Genomic DNA, 15,289 nt, shown 5'->3' on the forward strand with positions numbered 1-15,289 from the left:
AAAACAGTGGTTAGGAATTTATATAAAGAAATATTGCTGCCATAGACCTATAAAAAAAATATGGTAATAACCAATTCCTATACTAACTAGAAACACTATGCTTGATATTTTTTTGTGTAGGGCTTAATGAAAAATAGCATTTTCTTTCCACAATGATCTTGACAATACAAATAAGTTCTATCTGAAATAGAGATACCATTTTGAAAATTTAACCAAATCAAAACCTTCTCAGGTAAGGCTAACTGTACTCCATTTTGAATCTGATCTTTTGCTAGCTTACTTTTACCTTTTTATTATAAATTAACCACATTTCAAGTAAATGTTTTTAAAATAAGAAGTTAAACGTTTTGTTCAGAAATTGCCTCAAGAATTACTTGAAAGTTTTGAAATTATCCACAAAATGTTTTGAAAACATGATATGCTTCAAATTGGAAAATTTCTTTCAAACAACTTCTGTTTCAGTATACTCGTAATCCAAAATAAATACATTATAGGGGAAAATTCACAAACTGTAGTATTATCAGCATGCTAAAGCACTTAAAGATTGTGTATATAAAACTGCAAACAAAATCCACAAATGATTACTTTGGAAATTTGGATTACAGTGGAAAGAGGGATGAAAGAATAAATTGTTGCAGAAGTTATTCTGATAATCTATTTTCTTTGTCCACATTTTAGGAGGAAGGCCCCAGTACACACATGAAAATAACTGATATGCACAACTGTTTGTAGGAACAACATCTTACGCAGAACAGGGTTTTTGTAGGCATTTTGGGGGAGAGTTTCATTACCCAACCCCCCCAATACCTAAATTTAGCTCCCCATCTACAGCACTGGAAACTTGTGCCTCCTCACTCTGATTCTACAGCATCATATTCCAGATTTCAGGAACTCCAAAAACACTTCTACCATGCAAAACAGAGAATTACGTGCTTTCCCCCCTCTGTGTTCAACAGTTTAGCTATCAATCTGTCATATAACTTGGGATGGTAATACACCACCACTATATGATGCAGAGAGTGTCTTTATATCAGGGCTCCATCCACTCTCAAAACAGCTACTGTCCAAATCTCTATTATGTGTAATTGCATCTGAGTAAACTGATGCACCTGCCTGAAGCTCATTCTTTGAGGTCAGTAGGGTTCAGTGCAGCAGTAAGTATTCATCAGTTTTGTTTTTAATTTAGAATTGTGGCTTTAGGTATAGAGAAGATCAGATTTATAAGCCCATGTAAAATAACCCTTGAATTGCTTTCAAAAAACTCAGTAATTACATTAATTGCAATTCATTGCTTTTATGTACCTCTATAGATTTATATCTTTGATGCTGAACAGAAAAATTAAATCTGAAAAGAGAAAAAATAATCAGTCTTTATTTTTCTGATGACTTGTTGTACTTCACACAGCTGGTCCAAAAGTATAAACTAACTTGTTCTAGGTGTTAGCAACACAAAGCATCATTTGCATTTTAACAGAATATTTATTAAGAAAAAAATGAAGTTTCATAGAAGTGTTACAGTTCCCTGAAGTGCTGACCTTAATACCATGTGTCTGGAAAATACAACAACTGTGTTCCCTAATTAAACAAATAAATAAGCTTTCCTAAAAACTTAAATATAAAGGATTTAACATACTTTTCCCATTCACTGTAATCCCGTGGAATGTTCTTCTTGTTTCTTTGTTTGTTTTGCAGTGTCCTGTTCTGAAAGAGAACCAAACAGCCAGTAAGATAATTTTTTGCAGTAGAAATTGCAGAGCCTTTTTTTTTTAGTTTTGTTTCTGCAATGCACTCTGAGTTACCAACGCTATTTGTGACTAATCTCAGCATAATCTTGAAAAAGTAATTTGTGTTGCTTTAAAGAAAATCTTCATGCATTTCACATATCATTGTAATCTGAGGAGCTCTTCAGTCTCACACTTTCTCTCCATTGCCCTGTTACATGTCACAGAGGCACTGAACAAAACTTTCAGAGACTGCTCTTTCCTAATTAGTATGTTGTGATGCCACCTTCCCAACCATCTTTTAAACACAGCAAGAGAGAACTCAGTTTTGGGAAAATCCAGCCTTGTGATGAGGTGTTTCACATGAAGATTGAATCAGTAACTTTGAGGTATGCCTTTTCCAGGAGAATGCAATGCACGGATTTTGAAAGTCCCTGGAACCCTCACAACAAACTTACACATTATTGACTCCAAAATAGTGTCTAGACTTCTTTTGACTATTTATGACTCCACTAAAGCTAATTCCTAAGATGATTTACATTCATTCTAGCTTTTAGACAAGCTCCATCACTGGGTTTGGCTTACCTAAAATTTATCTTTAGGATCTTCCTGCAACAATCATCCCAATAACAGATTTGACTGACTTGTATTGCAACCCACCTCCTACACTAATGGAACCTATTTCCATAACTGTCACCTTTGGCATCAATTCTGCTTCTCTCATGAGACTTTATTTCTGATATGTCCCTCCCTGCTTGCTGACTTCAAAATACTTAACAGCAAGGTGTGGTTCCCAACAGGTATTTCACAGTGGAAGAGCCAGTTCAAAATACTCCCATCTACTCTGTCCTGGCCATTTTGCCCTTCTATTACCTTATGATCCATAATTCACTAAGTTAGACCACTGTAATTCTTTGTAGAGTTGCAGATTTACAATTTTCTGGATTCAACCAAACAATAGAGATCACAGTACAATACCCAAATATCTGTACCAGTTCAACTGGACCAAAGAAGCAAGCAGCAGCCTCTTAAAGTTGCTTTACCAGTGGTGACACTGTAACAAGGACATACTTCTGTAGTTACATGTAAACAACTCAATTTACATAATGCAAATGTCACCCTTCCTGTAAACACTTCTGACTATCTATAATGTTAGGTTACACAAACTTTTATAGTATATAACTTCAGAATTACTCTTAATGTTCTTCTTTCAAGAAGCTTGACAAAATGACAAATACATTTAGTGATCAGAGCATGTTTGGAGGAGGGAACTCCTAAATATGCCTTCCTGAAACATGAGTTACCATTATGTATGCATCCTGGTGTATATAACAAATGTACTAATTTAATAAATACCAAATCTTTTTTTCAAACCAGAAGTCATTAATTTAAATGAGCACAAAAATATTGAAACTGTCAGAAGAAAATGCATAAGGTACTTACAGTAATGCAACTTCAACTTAGGGAGAGAACTACAGCATATACTTTAAAGGAATAAGGCAAAAGAATTGACTCAAAAATTCACAATTTTAAAAATTCTAGGCTTCATATTCTTGAGACAATTGTAATGAAGTTGTGGTTCCAGCAGTCAGGAATTTCTCCATCAGTAATATTTCAGAGCACCTCATCCAATGAAAAATATATGTTTGCATGCTGTGGGACTAAAAAAAAGTAAAAATCTTTGTGCTTGTCGTTTTTCTTGCCAGAACTCACAACACATGGATCTCACAGGTTCTGAAGCCCATTAGACACTTTCAGTGGGCCAAAGAGCAACACAGAGACTGGCTGTTCAGGTGATACAGAATTTGTACTTGGTTCTCCTGTGGGCCCTGCATGCTGGTCTAAGACACTACTATAACGTGTCAGCCAACAAGTATTCTTTTTTAGTTCAGACTATCCAAAATAACATGAGGGCTATAGAGATCCTATCACAGTGAATTTTTATAACACAGACCTTGGAATGCATGTTGCATGCCCTGGACAGTAGCATGAGGAGGTATCTGAGGACAGAAATCTTTCTGGAATACTATTAGGAAACCACATTTGGCAAAAGAACCTATGCTGAAATCCCTACTTGAACGTGAATATCTGTAAACCCATGATCTAGTTCTCTCCTGGAAGAAGTGAGGCAGTGTGACAGAAAAACAGGGATGTAAGACAGAAACGTCCTCTTTAACATTGTGTTAAAGAGGAAAATATTGCATAAACTTAACTCTTTTTCTATTCATTTTTGGAAAATCTTGCCCATGACTTCACACCAATAAAAAGAAAACACCATATAGAATTACAAGCTATCAGCAGTGAACTGAAACTCTACCTACATTTTGTATTAGCAAGACAACAAGAAGTAGTTTCTGACAACATAGGAACAAAAATCAGGCATTTACTAATACATAATTATTAAAAAAAAACCCACCAAAACAACTAATAAGAAATATCATATGACCTGTAAGGATCTTTCCATAACATTTCTGACTCCCAAACATCCAAAAAGAACAATACTTCAAGGAATTTGTTACAGCAGTGTCCCAGAATTTCAAAGTAAATTTTGAGAATCAGACTGAAGTGATCTGTGAAAACACCTGACAATTCAGAAAAATCCCATCCCATACCTATTTGTCTGCCAATCCCTCCAGTAGCACTACATTTAGTATTAGCAAGAAAAGCCAGTCACAGACAAAACTGCTTTTAGGCAGATAAATAAACTGAAAAAAAAAAAAAACCATAACGAAACTAATACCTAGGAAAAATGTAAGTATTCGTTCTTAATTCTGAAGATTTGTTAAGTGTGCTTAATGGCTAAATTAGGAAGTATGCTATATGACTGCAGTGGAATGGCAACTCAAGGTATTTATTTTGGACTAGCTCCTGTCCTGCCCCATGGAACAAAAGTGTACTGGCAGCTGGAGAAAATCTCCTGGCATAATTTCATCCAAAAAGAACCTGATTCATATGCTTAAAAACCATTTTGAAACATGAATCAAAGATCAAAAAAGGGTGTTTAAGTAGATCTGCTCCAGCAGTGAGTTCCTGATCAGAATTAAAACATTATTACAAGACACATGCTAGTACAAAGAAAGTACTTTTGTTTAAGCATTGGTCTCTCACAAGGGAGCTTAAAGGTTTTTATTTCCTGGTTAACAAAATAAATCTAGTAAGAAAGGCTCAGTGATTGGAAGTTTGTACATTTAAAATTTCCTAATTTTAGAAAAATATATAATTAACACACATTAGAAAACTGGAGATACCTGATTAGCAGGAAGACAGCTGCTGGAACAACGAATGGGAGGCAAGTCATCTTGATTTTCATTTGATGTGTCTGTTCTCAGGAACTGTGATTTCTTATCATCTTCATTCATTTCTGTCAGCCAGCTCTGAAAATACATAAATAATATATCTGTACCTTAAGGTAGTAGAGAAGATATACTTCACAGTCTACCGTCACTCTAACAACTATACTTACAAAACATTGCTATTAACAGGGAAAAACAATTAAGAAAAAAAGCAATAGTGTTTTTTTTAATACAAAGTAACCTACCAAAAAAAAAATCTGTAAAGTTAAAATAGGCACTAAAGGTTCAGTGACATTAACTCAAGAAAACAATTAAAAACCCAAAACATAATCCTTTGATCATTTCCTCATTCAATCAAATAATTACATTCTATTTAGGCACAAGAAGAGGAAGATTGATATATCAGAGTGATAATATTATGGACCATTATAAATTAGATACTGTACCATCAGCTCATCATTAATTGTTTCCCACTCCTCAGCTGTGAAATCAGAAGCTGTGGCTGCAGGCTTATCTGTTCTCAGAGCTCTGCTCTTTGGATCTAAATGCTCAATACGCTTTTCACAAACAAACGTAAGTTCAGGGTAACATCCCTCTTCACCAGACCTTTCAAATGCAAAGATATAAAAGTTAACAAAAAAGAACTAAACTGCACTGTGTCCTCCATATTTCTCTCCATCTGTAGTCACTACAGTGACTGCAGAGGACTATTTCCCTGTTACAACTCAATTTTACTGTCATCTAATAACATTTTTATCAGAAAATTCCAGTCAACCCTCAACCATTTTCCAATGTCCATACATACACAGTTCAAATTATCATCACAGTGCTCATAAAAAAATTTTTGTGTCATTTTCAGCAAAAGTTAAACAGGTGTGGCATCTGAAATTACCAGAGTCAGGCAAGATGGATCATAATAGAACCAAAATACAGCAGCAGCAGTTTGAGAAAAAACTGACATTCAGTTATTCAAACTTTTTCAATGGTTAAATCAGGACTTGGATTTCTAGTGCTATCATTGGGACACTTTTAACATGATTACTTTAACTTTGTATTTTAATTTTTAAATTAGAAAGTCACAAAAAGGTTCAGGCAGATAAGGGTACTTAGATAAGGGTTCCCTCAAATTTTACAGAACAGGAATATAATTATTATGAAGATAAGCAAATACGTTTACCTTAACACTCTGAGAATCTTTTCCAGGTGCTTAACATCTGTGCATTTTTCAATGAATTTGTAGTCCAGATGACTAATAGGTATTTGATATGTTTTAGTGGTTCCTTGGTCCAGCAAAAATGGTACTGACTCATCACCCATAACTAAATATTAAAAGGAAAAAAATTTAGTGATCCTGTAGGCACTTAGTTACATTTTGAAGCAATGTCAATTTAAGGAATAAACCTGCTCATGCTCCACTCTCTTATGCAAGTAGATCTATTACCACAAAAGAAAAAATTTCAGATTTGAAGACCTGATCATACGAGCTGTCCTTGACAGAGTTCACTGACTGAAGTATGGTTGTGTATGAGAGATGCTTTGTATGAAGAGTATGTGTAACTCTACTGCTTCTGCAAAGCAGATCAATTCAGAAAGACTGCTTAAAGAAAAATTGCCAATTTTTGCCTACCACGTTCTCAATTTGTCTTTAAATACATTATAATATTAGCTATTTAAGCAAGTATGATAAGCACGAAGGATAAGATGGTGCAGGACACTGCTTTTTTCAGAAGGAAGACATTAACCAACAGTGTATCTAAAGAAATAGTAACCTTTGCCTTCTCTGTTGCAAAATTAAATGCAATTTTCTTTGCTCACTAACTGCATTTTCTGGCTCTCTGATTATATTACAGTAGTAATATAAGCCTTTTCCAGTAAGGTAACTGATGAAGTGAGGGGTTCAAATGGGACACTTCTGTCTCCCCGTTCCTTTGATCTGTTCATCTGCATCTTTTTCTGTTTTGATCCCAAGCTCTATGGAGCTGAAATTCTTCACTCTTTCCCCATTTATACAGTGCATAAAGTGATGTTATTTTTAACAAGTACAATAAGGGAAGCTAGCTAACGTGTGATAACAACTATGTGCAAATACAAGCCCAGTTAAAATAACTGGGTTCCAATGTCTAGCATAACTACCTCTATTAATTTATAGTTGCACAGAAAAATGTTTACAATACAGTATCACTTAAATAATAACTGGTCGTAATTAGGTGACCATAATAGAGATTCTGCCCCAAGACTTTACAGTTTCAGTACTGAAAAAGGAACAACATGCATGGAAAGCCGTACGAATGCAGTAAATAATTAAATAGGAGTAAAGAGCTCATCACAAACCAGCGTTTTCTCCCGTTTCAGTATTCCCACGGAGGCGAGGGAGCTGCCCAGGGCACGGCGCTGACACGGACACCGCGGCTGCTCGGGGGCACAGCCACAGCCCGGCGCGCCCCCCCCCAAAAACACCTTCCACACATCCCCCTTCCCCCGGAGTCAGGACTTTACCTTGGGAGCGGCACCCACCACCGGGGCCCGGGCAGCGCCGCCAGCCCGAGCTTAGCAACTGCTGCTATGTACAACATGGCGGCGCGGACACGGCGCTGTCCTCCCCAGGGACACCCCGGCGAGGCTCCCACAGAGCCCCGCCGAACTCCAGCGGCGACATCGGCGTCACCTGCCCGACTCCAGCACCCACCTGCCCGGTGCCGCCTCCGGGACACGGACGCTGCTCGTCCCTCGCTTCAGCCGGGGCCGCCCGACCCTCGCTCCCCGCCGCGCAGGCGCGGCTGCGGTCAGGGCTGAGGGGAACGGCGGCGCCCCCCCACCTGCTGCGGGGGGGGCAGAAATACAGCACCTGGGCGTGAAGGTTTAATAAACGTCACTTTCCTGTTTCCAGTGTAGTATTTTTACTCAGGCAGTCCCCTTCCAATGCCGGCGTGCCCCCGTGCCCACACCAGTGCTGCCCGTCAGCCCTGCAGTTCCCGGCGCTGCTCCCTACAGCAGGTCCCCGATGGCAGAGGATGCTCTTCTCCACGTCTGGCAGAAAGAAGTACCCCCCGTGCCCGCAGTACGGCCAAACCCGCCCCTGAATCCTGCCAAACCTTCGACAACACTGCTCCTGCCCTCTCCTCCTCACCCTTCTGAGCAGCCACGGCAGTAGCGACCCTTCTGTCTGTTATGCAGGCATAAGGTGCACACTGTGCAGGCCAGGCTGGTGTAGCAAAAAGGTTATCATGTATACCCGAGTGCATCTGGTTTCCCGGAAAAACCTACTCTTAACAGCAAAGATCAGTTAACTAAGAAAATCTTAACCAAACAGCTCCAAAACACCATCTCCAACTGCTTTTCTTTATCCCCTATAACAAGCCACTGCAGCTCATTTATGAGCCAGTACAGTCACGCACACCTTAACAAAGATACCTTATTACAGTGATTAGTTAAACACAGTATCTCAACGTAACAGCATCATTAGCACCATCCAAACTGAGATCAAGCACACACAGTTCAGCAGTATTTTTGTAGCAGAATTTAGTACTATTACATAACACACATTCCAAACAGCCAGATGCAAAAAGTTTTGGCTTCTCAAAACAAAATCACCACTTTGATCCTTCTTTTACAGACTCCTGAGAAGTCATATGAAAAGCAAAACAAGATGCTATTTTAGTTTCGGGATGCTACTCGATTTGTCTTTGTAACACATTTTTTTTTCCTTGAGTACTAATTCTTTCCTTGAGTATAAGTCAAACAGCACTTCCATAATTTCTGTTTCCACATTGCTTCTGAATGTTTACCTTGCCTCCCTCTCCCTCTTCTTTCCCAAGAGATGATTTTTTTGACACTTCCACACAAGACATCCATACTTTTAACATATCCACAGTTGGGTACTCTCAAGTCCCTTGAGATTTTCTCAAGAAATCCAGATCTGTATTTCAGACCTAGCCTTGTGTAGCCCTCTATTTATTTTCAGTGGAATTTATTCAGACCACAGTTATTTTATGCAATTCACAGAAGTCCAAAGAACATTTAACAAAGTAAAAATGCAAATAAAGTTTAGATGACAGTAATGAAAACACAGTTAAGTCAAAAAGAATACAAAACGACTGAACTTAAAAAATACTGCATACTCTGACAATTTAAACAACAGCTTTAGAAATCTATTGCTGGAAGATGGTATAGACAAAATTTAGTATTACAGTAAACTTTAATAATCTCTTAAAACACAAATATGAGTGTGCATTTGTACAGAAATAGTTTTACAGAGAAAAGTTATCAGAAAGATTAAACTGCATCATGAAGTCACTGTATCTTCAGCAGATATCATCGGGCATCAAAAACCACCACTGGAATAGCTCGGTTAAGGACAAAAAAAAGTGTCATGGTTGAAAAAAAAGATGGGGAGAGGAATTAAAGAGAGAGACTGTCTAAATCTAAGGTCACAACTAACTACATAAAAGTATTTCAAAAGCTATCTTTAATAAAAGGTTGAATAATAACAATTCACAGTACATCACCCAGCAGACTATCATAACTTATTATATCTTGCATAGAAAATGGAAAAAAAGAGGGAAAGTGCTAGGAAAGAAAGGAAGGTGCCAAATCACTCTGCAGAGATTGCCTCATAGTAGTTTGCTCTCCTGCATTGATTTTTTGCCTTGAAGGATTGTTACATAATTACTCAAATCTTCCTTTCTGTTTCCCTTACATACCTTATCTCCACCCACAGCTTCCCAAATGCTTTCAAGTGCACTTGTAAAAGGATACGTCTTTTTGTCCTTTTCTTGTACATTATTCTGTAGCCACATTCTCTGCATCTGATAGGATCTCTTGCCTTTATTTCATTTTCTGTATGACATTCTAATGTTATAGAGGAAGACAAAGACAGTGGGCAAACAAAACCAGCATTGTTAATGCACAGATAACTTTCAAAAGTCAAAATAATCAAATTTCTATTTGTGGTAAACATAGTAATTGTAATGAATCTGTATCAAGAGCTGAATGATACCAAGATACTGAGGAAAAAAAAAGAAAAAGCAAGTTTAACTTATATTAAGGTCAAAGAGAATCTTGCTAAAAATGACCAAAATATTACTGCACAGAACACATTCCACTCTTGATACTAGACTGCCTACTAACAAAAATTTCAGCTCAGCCCTCCAAAAGCCCACAGTTTATTTTCTTGAAAGACAAAATATTTCAGAGATTCCTGAAGTGCTGATGCAAAATCACCAATTTGTAAGTTGTTGACCTATCTATCGGTAAGAGAGAATTTGACTACTGTATTTCAGTAAAAGCTGAGTGCCCATATAGCATTTTCAGTAAAAGACTGAGATGCACTGGATGGAAGGTCCACGATTTGCACCACAAGCGGACACTTAGAGAAAGCATACTCTGGAGATGGAGGAGCTCCACACAGCAACACAAGATCTAAGGAAATTACTTCCACATCCATATCCATGTGGTAACCCATACATGTTACCATCAACGCGTAAAGCTTTAAAGATCATCAGGATGCACACTGCAATTATTTGCATTCACGTACTCTTCACTATAATGGCTTCATTATTGAAACACTAAATCTCCAGTAACATGTAATAAAAAAAAATAAATCACTAATGTCTTTTCTTTACCTCCACAAATGTAAATCATTGGCTGCTGCTTTGGAGGTTGAACATCCTTCTGTGAATCCATGTTCTAAACAAAAAACACACAATATGCACATCAGTTTGGGGTTTGGTGTTTGGGATTTTTTTTTCCCCAAGATATACCCAATCATTTCAATATCTCAATTTAAAGCTAACAGAAGATGAAAACTCTTCCTTAAAAGTAAATACAAACAAATATAGTTTGTATTTGATACAGAGGACATGGGATAATTCAGGTCGAAACAGACTTCATAAAGTCATCTAGTTCAACTTCTCAAAAGCAAAGTAACATCAGGTTTCTCAGAGCTTTACCAACCTGCTATAGAAAACCGACAAGGACAGAGACAGCACATTTTTCTATTAAGCAGGATTTTAAACACTAACGCCCAACAAATAGTATTCTCTTTCCTTCCTCCTGCCAATGTAAAGAATTTCCTTGCTGGAAACATAAAATTCAATAATTTCTTACACATCACTCATGTAACAACGGTGCCATCAGAAACAAGATAAGCCTTCTTATCTTTTCTTCCCCTCTGACACACTAGCTAACCTAATCTACCTTTTCACTGATCTAAGGTATTAGAAATCTTGGGAACAGACTGTGGGTAGAAGAATAATAGGAAGAGAAGAAATTCCACCCTTCAAATCCTAATATAGATGTGTATGATTACCAAATCAAGAGTGATAACTCAATGCTATTCTTCAATCACCTCTTAATGCCCTGTAATGGTTTTGATTTTTCAGACTTACTTGGAGACAAGTATTCCTTCACAGCATCAGACTAAATAGTTACATATACTCCACAAACATTCTATCAAGCTTTAAGTAATCCTATCCTAACATGTAAATGTGCTTGAAACCATGAATTTTAAGGCAGTTACTTTACCACCAGAGATATAGTAAACACTTTTTTTCCCCACCCAATCCAAGTCTAGACCAGAACATTAACATTTCCTTGTAATTTTTTTGAGGCTGCCATTTTCTGTACTGCTGTTCTGTCTGACATAGAAGGCAAGAATTCCTAACCTTTATCCCAGTGAATAACGTTTTTGAAGCTTCCTTATGAGAATGGCTCTTAGATGCTTTTGTTTAATATTACTGCAAGGATTATTAACCTGATCTTCACAGTTTTTTTCAGTATAAACTGAAGTGGGAAAATTATGGCATTGAAAACAGAAGGATAAGCTTGACAGTTCCTTCTGTAATAGTCTGATCAGCACTTGACAGACCACCTTGTTAAAATTCCCACTGTGTTGCTCCATTTAAGAGAACTGGAAAGAATTCATTACACTCTACAGCTTTCAAGTATGCTATACCATAATCATAGTGGCATCTTAATCCACATGTGTTACAGTCTTTTTGAGTCAGTACATTATAGTAAGATATAAGCAGTCACCCATTAGCACTAGGAAACAGCAGCTCTTCTAAAACACAGAGCTGAACTAAGATCACAGTTGTAGCTAAATAACTTGAGTTTGTGCTGCTCGTGCAGCAAAATAATATCACTGCTAAGGTCAGCAGTGACCCAAGTTGTGTGTCTTGCAGGGAGGTGGCCTGGTTTAGCTGTCCTTCACGTACCCTGCAACCCTAAATGCCACCAGGCACAGCAATGCGCTGACACACACTGGGACACACACTGGAACCCCGCACAGAGACACGGGATCCTCCACGTGCTGAGAGCACCACACAGAATCACGGCATGGGGAAGGCTGGAAGGGACCACAGTGGGTCACCTGCTCCAACCTCCCCGCTCAAGCCCGGTCGTCCTAGGGCACGTGACACAGGATTGCATCCAGATGGTCCTTGAATATCTCCAGCGAGGGAAACTCTACAACCTCTCTGGGCAACCTGTTCCAGTGCATGGTCCCTCGCACAGTAGAGTTCTTGCTCATATTCAGGTGGAACTCTCTGTGCATCAGTTTTCGCCCGCTGCCTCTCGTCCTAGTCGTTGGCACCACCAAGAGGATCCCGGCTCCATTTTCTTGCCACCCCCTCTTTAGGTGGCAAGGTCCTCTCTCAGTGCGTCTTTTACGCACCCGTAAGAGACCAACCCGTTCCTTCACGTCCCGCAGAGCCGACGAAGAAGAACGGACAGCCCTTCTCACAACCCACCGGGCAGCCTACCCTCCGGCCCAGGCTTTCCATCCCGCCACAATTCCGCACCGAGACCTCCCGCACCGTCCTCCCCCCCGCCCGGGCCTCGTACGAAGGACCGAAGCCCACGAGGCTGGGCCTGGCCTTTCCCTGCCCGCCACGGCCCCGCCACCACCGCCCAGCAGCGCAGGGACCACCGGGTCGGACGGGAGGGGGAGGGAAAGGGGAAGGAGCCCGAGCCCGAGCCCGAGCCCGAGCCCGAGCCCAGGGGAAGACGCAGCCCCTCTCTCCCGCCCGCCCTCCCGCTCACTCACCGCCAGCCCCGGCGCTGCCCGGCGCACGCTGATGACGCGCCGGCAGAGGCGGGCCCGGCATCGCCCAGCGCCAGCTCCGGCACCTCCCTGTGGAACAGTTAATTAGCCTGGGAAAGTAATAAACGTTCAGTTATGGGTGTTAACCAGCTGGGGGGAGGAAGGCGGCAGAAAATATTTGGTAGCAATTATTAAGACACAAGCTTTCATATAAATAGCAGCGTCAGTTTCCCATGAAGAAAGCAGGCAGCTGCGTGGTTGGGTAAAATCAGCCCCAAGGTACTCGGTGCTTTTATTTTTTTATTTGGCTGTACCAAACCTACTCGAGACCCAGAATGCCCTGTGCCAGATCTGATCATATGGCTGCGGGGTTTTAAACCGCCGAGGTGTTTCACCTCGAGGATCGGTCTATTTTCAGAATTGTTTTCCCTAAGATTCGTGGGTGAAACCCGCATCTTGATATTTTGATGCTATACCCACATGAAGCCAAACTTACCTACTCCAAACATATATGCTACGTATTTTCAGCGTATTACGAAAGAAGTTCCGATGTAGGTGATTCCCGATGTACTGAAATGAAATAGTGCAGACAAGGTTTGAAACGACACCAGTTGCTCTCTGCCATTGGCCCCACCTCGCTAGCGGTAGGAAATTTGAATCCTCGATTGGCATTTTGAAGAATTATGTATCTTTGCTTTATTCATGGAAAAAAATGTTTAACGAATACCGTGTTTTGTGAATATGACAATTTAAATTACTTCATTGATAAAAAGATTCTGCAGTTTAAGGAAAGTTCTTTCTATTTCTGAATACTGAATACTATTTTTTTTTCCTCAGCACCCAAATGCCTTAATATGGACGAGGTATTAACAGTCGTCATTACTTGATGTTCTCCTAGCAGCAAATCACCTTCATACATGACCTATATCTTATCTAAAATAAACTTGAGGAATAATAAATAGTTGTGGTTTTCCTAATTTTGTGTTTAAGTTAAACGTAATGAAAACACAGTAATGACTTTAGAGTTGCTTCTTCATACTGCTGTGTACGAATAAAGCTAAACAGAACTTTTAGGGTGCCAGAATAAAGCACATGCAAAAAAAACCCGGTGTGTGAAAGGCAGAGCTATCCATCTGGATTCTGACTTCCCTCCGTCCTCTCCTCCACCAGGGACCTGTGGCTGTGGGTGGGTACCAAAGGTTGAAGCAGAGGAGAAAAAAAAGCCTGAGCCCTACCTTTCCTGGTAAATGCATGCTAAGTAATTATCATCTCCTAAAAAAGCAAAGAAAAAACAATTGGTATTATTTCTCTAGGCTCATTTATATTTTGAAAATGCGTTTGTCAAACCGATAATTTTAAAAGGACTTAGTAAAAATACCACCATGAAAAATTCAGTTAATCTTGTGAAAGTAATGTCGCCAATATTAAGAAAGTCGTCATGTAATTGCTCGATTATTTGCATCCTTCAGCTGTTCTCTTGGAAAAATAGAATGTTTAACCAGATGTTAAAGCTTCGGTTACTTCAGCCGTTTCCGACAAAAGCCGCCCTCTTCGAGCGGAGCGCTTTAACAGCAAAGCCCCATTCCCTCGGGCTGATAAACTCTAGCCCTAAAGATGCCGCTTGGATTTAGAGTAGCTGAAAGTGTTGCGACTATGTGGGAGACCTCCACTGTCTCGTAAAGCTCTTGGGAAATTGGCAGGAAAGCTAGAGGAAAGGCTTGTGGGGCGAGGTGGGGCGGTACAAGGGGTACAGGTACTTTTGAGATGGGAAGAAAATGCAGGCGTAGCCGAGTGCAGCGCGAGTGTTGCAGAATATCTTACTTCATTTTGCTTGCTTAGAAGTAATGTTCTCAGGTTTGATTGTTTGTGGTTTTTTGGTTGGTTGGTTGGTTTTTGTTTTTTGGTGGGGGGGAGGGGTGTTGTTTACTTGGGTTTTGTTGTTTGTTTGTTTGCTTGGGGGAGGTCTGTGATGCTTTTTTTTTGTTAAATCGCGCTTTTCTGGTGTGACGCTTTTGTGTATTCAATCAAATGCCGCAATTACAAGTTGTTACGTTTCTTGAATATTTTTGATCCAACTCGCATAAGTGAGTTGAGGCTTCATTGAATGAAGACGCAGCTTTCAGCTCTTGTGTCCCACTAGCAAGCTGCCAATTTGACTCAGAATATAGTTTATTTTATAAATAAATACAAGCATTTGAGAAACAATTTTATCCAGTTCCCGTGAAATAGATGAT

General features: G+C 39.5%; 2 protein-coding genes and 1 long non-coding RNA gene across 10 annotated transcripts in view; 1 reads left to right on the top strand and 2 right to left on the bottom strand.

Annotated features, from left to right (window-relative positions):
- Window positions 1–8,807, bottom strand: part of SPAG1 (sperm associated antigen 1) — a 36,092-nt gene extending 27,285 nt beyond the window's left edge. Inside the window, exons 1-5 of one of the 2 annotated variants that reach the window (XM_064647511.1) lie at window positions 7,701–8,807; window positions 6,192–6,333; window positions 5,461–5,620; window positions 4,970–5,095; window positions 1,634–1,701 (exon numbers count right to left, since the gene is read on the bottom strand). In XM_064647511.1, coding sequence (XP_064503581.1) covers window positions 1,634–1,701; window positions 4,970–5,095; window positions 5,461–5,620; window positions 6,192–6,331 — 494 coding nt within the window. In that variant the 5' untranslated portion in view covers window positions 6,332–6,333; window positions 7,701–8,807. Of the gene's footprint in view, window positions 1–1,633; window positions 1,702–4,969; window positions 5,096–5,460; window positions 5,621–6,191; window positions 6,334–7,510; window positions 7,673–7,700 lie in introns of those variants that run through there. The other variant, XM_064647521.1, reaches the window with a different exon arrangement.
- A 383-nt stretch (window positions 8,808–9,190) lies between these two features.
- On the bottom strand, window positions 9,191–13,113 carry POLR2K (RNA polymerase II, I and III subunit K). 6 transcript variants are annotated; one of them, XM_064647630.1, is made up of 4 exons: window positions 13,059–13,113; window positions 10,636–10,699; window positions 9,770–9,862; window positions 9,191–9,348 (listed from the first exon to the last, which is right to left on the bottom strand). In XM_064647630.1, the coding sequence occupies exons 2-4, from the start codon at window positions 10,694–10,696 to the stop codon at window positions 9,326–9,328; spliced, it is 177 nt and encodes a 58-aa protein (XP_064503700.1). In that variant the 5' UTR covers window positions 10,697–10,699; window positions 13,059–13,113; the 3' UTR covers window positions 9,191–9,325. The 6 variants fall into 6 exon arrangements, with proteins under 6 accessions (XP_064503700.1, XP_064503720.1, XP_064503713.1 ...); XM_064647650.1 differs by lacking the exon at window positions 13,059–13,113 and adding an exon at window positions 12,857–12,875; XM_064647643.1 differs by lacking the exon at window positions 13,059–13,113 and adding an exon at window positions 12,702–12,814.
- Window positions 13,114–13,144: 31 nt separating this feature from the next.
- Window positions 13,145–14,016, top strand: LOC135410847 (uncharacterized). 2 transcript variants are annotated; one of them, XR_010428909.1, is made up of 3 exons: window positions 13,145–13,334; window positions 13,584–13,699; window positions 13,893–14,016. It is a non-coding gene; the product is annotated as an uncharacterized LOC135410847 (long non-coding RNA). The 2 variants fall into 2 exon arrangements; XR_010428908.1 differs by having other exon boundaries at window positions 13,210–13,699.
- Window positions 14,017–15,289: the final 1,273 nt, after the last annotated feature.

Source organism: Pseudopipra pipra, chromosome 1 (assembly GCF_036250125.1).
Source record: "Pseudopipra pipra isolate bDixPip1 chromosome 1, bDixPip1.hap1, whole genome shotgun sequence".
In the NCBI taxonomy this organism is placed as follows: domain Eukaryota; kingdom Metazoa; phylum Chordata; class Aves; order Passeriformes; family Pipridae; genus Pseudopipra; species Pseudopipra pipra.

What these genes read in the sequence shown, in the direction of transcription:
- POLR2K (XM_064647630.1), bottom strand. Translation starts at nt 10,696, where the DNA reads ATGGATTCACAGAAGGATGTTCAACCTCCAAAGCAGCAGCCAATGATT. An exon ending in AATGATTTACATTTGTGGAG is followed by an intron (nt 9,863 to 10,635) that starts GTAAAGAAAAGA and finishes CTATAACATTAG; the next exon opens with AATGTCATACAGAAAATGAA. An exon ending in CAAGAAAAGGACAAAAAGAC is followed by an intron (nt 9,349 to 9,769) that starts GTATCCTTTTAC and finishes GAGCTATTCCAG; the next exon opens with TGGTGGTTTTTGATGCCCGA.